The 3526-nt window shown below is 30.4% G+C and overlaps 1 protein-coding gene across 1 annotated transcript; it reads right to left on the bottom strand.

Annotated features, from left to right (window-relative positions):
- Positions 1-1901: 1901 nt before the first annotated feature.
- LOC132611197 (large ribosomal subunit protein P1-like) lies at positions 1902-3259 on the bottom strand. The gene is made up of 3 exons (XM_060325608.1): positions 3133-3259; positions 2541-2750; positions 1902-2042 (listed from the first exon to the last, which is right to left on the bottom strand). Exons 1-3 carry the CDS (start codon positions 3202-3204, stop codon positions 1989-1991), a joined length of 336 nt encoding a protein of 111 aa, XP_060181591.1. The 5' UTR covers positions 3205-3259; the 3' UTR covers positions 1902-1988.
- Positions 3260-3526: the final 267 nt, after the last annotated feature.

Below are 3526 nucleotides of genomic sequence, written 5' to 3'. Positions count from 1 at the left end.
ATTGGGTATTGTTCCAATCAATTGGAAATATCAGAGGAGTCCAAAACTTAAATTTGAAGTCATTTGAGCTAGATTTGAGTTAAATTTCGGAAGAGGCACAAGGAAGAAAATAAAGTCACTTTTTGTATGATAGTGTATAATATTGCATAATAGCGTACATGATTGTACAAACAACTTTTATATACCATTATACACCTATACATAATGTACATGTCTTGTATAAAGTGCAATTCTTGTTCAAAACAGTCCAAATCTCCATTAAATGAATTTTGTGTAAATAACCTCCTTAGACCATTTCTAACAAGTCTAAACAATATCCACTCTAAATTTCGTACAAACTCAAAATCGAAACTTAAACCCACTCATTTAATTGGCTTGCTCAACAATGGTGGATTATCTTGAAAATCTATTTTTCACAATCCAAATGGATTTGGTTTGTTGAACTAATGTTTAAGTCACAGTTATTCATTCGGAGATTGGGTGTTTATTTTTTTTTTTCAAAATGAATAGCAATTTGGAGAACTTATTTGGAGTTGGATGTTGAATCTTGTCCTATTGCTTTTGGGCTACAACTTTACAAAATTATATGTAGGCCTCCGGGTTGCAATGTATGTCTTTAATTTTTGCCCTTTACTTAAAAAAGTAGCCAAAAATATCCCGAGGTTTTGGGTTTAAAACCCCCGCTCAGTGAAAAAAAAATCACAAGGCAAGGCTTCGCGAAAATTCTGCTTTGTAAGACAGAATTTAGTTATGCCTTAAGGGTAAATTCTGCCTTATAAGACAGAACTTGTAAGGTAGACTTTGCCTTAAGGCAAAAGTTTGCCTTGCGAAAATTTTGCAAGGCTGATTTTTTTTTTTTTTTTTTTTTTTAACTTTGTTGGGATTCTACAAAAGTTGTGTCTTAATTTTTGCCCGAATAGGCCTAATTTTGCTACAAAATTCTGCCTTGATTTTTTTCTTTTTACTGAGCCGGGATTCGAACCCAGAATTTCGAAGTATTTTAGGCGAAGGGAAAAAAGTAAAGACCACCCTGAATAAGGACAATCGTGCAAATTGCCCTAAAAGAATATCAAAGTAGTAGAAATAGCAATTTCCCACCTATCATCCACGGTTATCACAAGACAATAAATGTGCAATTTTTTCTTCTCTGCGCTTTTGGTGCTGAATTTCTTTATTTATTTAACGTTCATGTAGTTAATATAGCTTCAATTTGTATTCCAAGCTCTCCGAATCAAAATTCTTGTTGGGGTTCTCGAGTTCATTGTTTAAAAACAATATTTTAGGTCCTTTTATTCTTTAATTTATCTGGATACTGAATCCCCGTACTTATGATAGTAGAGACTTAATAACCGTAAAGTAGTTTTAACAATCCCATTAGTTGCCTTTTCTCCTTCCTCCTGTCTTTCCTAATGCTTTTTTACTGCTAATTAAAAAGTTTGTATTTTATTAATGTAGATTTTCATCTTTTAATATACTAGCTACAATAATTGAAGTGTTTTTATTTGTCTAATTCGTAGGAGTTAAATGAAATTTATGTAGTTTTTGTTTAAGTTTTTTTTTTGTAAAAAAAATAAATTAATTTAATACTCTTTATTGAACCGCTCTTAATTAGATGAAATTTAAATTAAGCTTTCTTGCTAATAGATAATTAATAACAAATTACTATGAAGTATTTGCTTTAAATAAATCAATCTTTATGGACTAATAGGAATTAGCCCAAATATATGTTATTATAACTAAGTGTCTTCTTTCTTATAGAAAAAGAATGATATTTAAGTTCGTTATTAACACATTAATCTCTTTGTAAATTAAAATTTATAAACAAAAAGGCATAAGCTATAACAAAATTAAATAAGTCTTTTCATATGACAATGTAGCAGTATTAAGAGTCAATACTTAGATTCTACTGTAATGCTAAATAAACTTGAATTAAAGAGCCAAAAAAATTAAATTCTTCAAGAAGTTGGGGATTCACACGTTCTGCAACTCTAATCAAACAAGCTAAACATCGCCTCATCATCACTCTCTTCTTTTATTTCCTCCTGAAGAAACAAAGAAGAAAATAATGAGCATGACTTACAATCCACTTTCCACGAGCCATGTAATAAATATACTTTAATTTGTTCTTGAAAATTCAAAAAAGAAAAAGGACCTATAATCCATATTGACTCATTAACATGGAGCATTAATTTTTCACTATAGCTTGAGAAAAGGGAAACTAGCTAGATCATTATTAGCAAACGCAATTCATGAATAAAAATGGACCCCCTAAACCGAATTTAATTTTATATATGTGTCAATATTGATGGTCCAAAATTCAATATTTGACATATATATCTATGTTCTATATCAAATAATTAGGTGTCATGTAATGCATTAATTCTCCTCTGAGGGCACTTCAAAAAAAAAAAAAAAACCGTTAGGAGAATTAGTAACAAGATATTGACAGTTTACCTTTTTACTCATCAATGATCAATGGAGACAGTTTAAATAAAGAAAAAAAACGTATCACAAGAAACTAATATAAGATCAAAGTATACCTTCTTCTTGTCACTGGCGGAAGGTGCAGTGGCGGCATCGTTACTAGTAGTAGGTGGAACAGCGTTGATAGACGCTGCTATTCCGCTAGAGCCAACGTTCATGACAAGTTCATCCACGTTCATCTTCTGACAAAGTTTTGCAAAGAGGCTCGGCCAGTATGATTCCACCTTTAAATTTGATGCTTTTATAAGTGTGTCAATTCTCTCCGCCTACACAAAAAGATCATTCAACATTGAAATAAAAATCAGATTCAAGATTAAATTTGATGAGTTCAATTTAAATTATGGGTCAGAAATTAATATCCATTAAAATTTTAATGATTATTTACATATATATACTTATGCAACTTGTCAAAAATCATGGTTAAGTTGAACCATTTTTTATTTACAAGAGAAAAGAATTCTTTCTAGAGAAAACAAAATTTAAAAAATAAAAGAGTAAAGGTTGTGAAAACCAGAATCTGGTTGAACAATATAAGATTCAAAACGCATGAGAAAATCAAAATTATGAGAAATATAGGATATTTATAAAGATTGGAATAACAAAAATATAGAGGAATACTATCATGAGAGAAAGGAGAAATTGGAGTACATTGATAGGAATGTCATCATCATGAAGGATTAAACAAGCGTAAGTACAAGCAAGTTCACCCATGGAAGACATCTTTTTCTCTGTCTTAAGAAATATGCACAAACCCTCTTAGAGTACTTGAATTTTGAGGGCACGGAAAGATTTTGTATGGAGAATTTAAGCTTTGTGGGGGTATTTATAGTAGTATAATTTATGCTACTCCTATTTTAATTTGGTTAAAAGGGCTACCAAAAATAAATTTACTTGTAGGAAGAAAGGGACTGATATACGATTACATATAGGTCTAGGCGAACTAATTTCTTTATTTATTTATTTTGGGAAGGAACAAGGATTTCAGAAGGATCAAAAGCTTAAAATATATTGCATATTACTCCCTCCGATTTATTTATAATAA

Source organism: Lycium barbarum, chromosome 9 (assembly GCF_019175385.1).
Source record: "Lycium barbarum isolate Lr01 chromosome 9, ASM1917538v2, whole genome shotgun sequence".
In the NCBI taxonomy this organism is placed as follows: Eukaryota; Viridiplantae; Streptophyta; class Magnoliopsida; order Solanales; family Solanaceae; genus Lycium; species Lycium barbarum.
The sequence above is the reverse complement of the archived record's forward strand: the minus strand, read 5'-3'. Positions and strand labels throughout refer to the sequence as shown.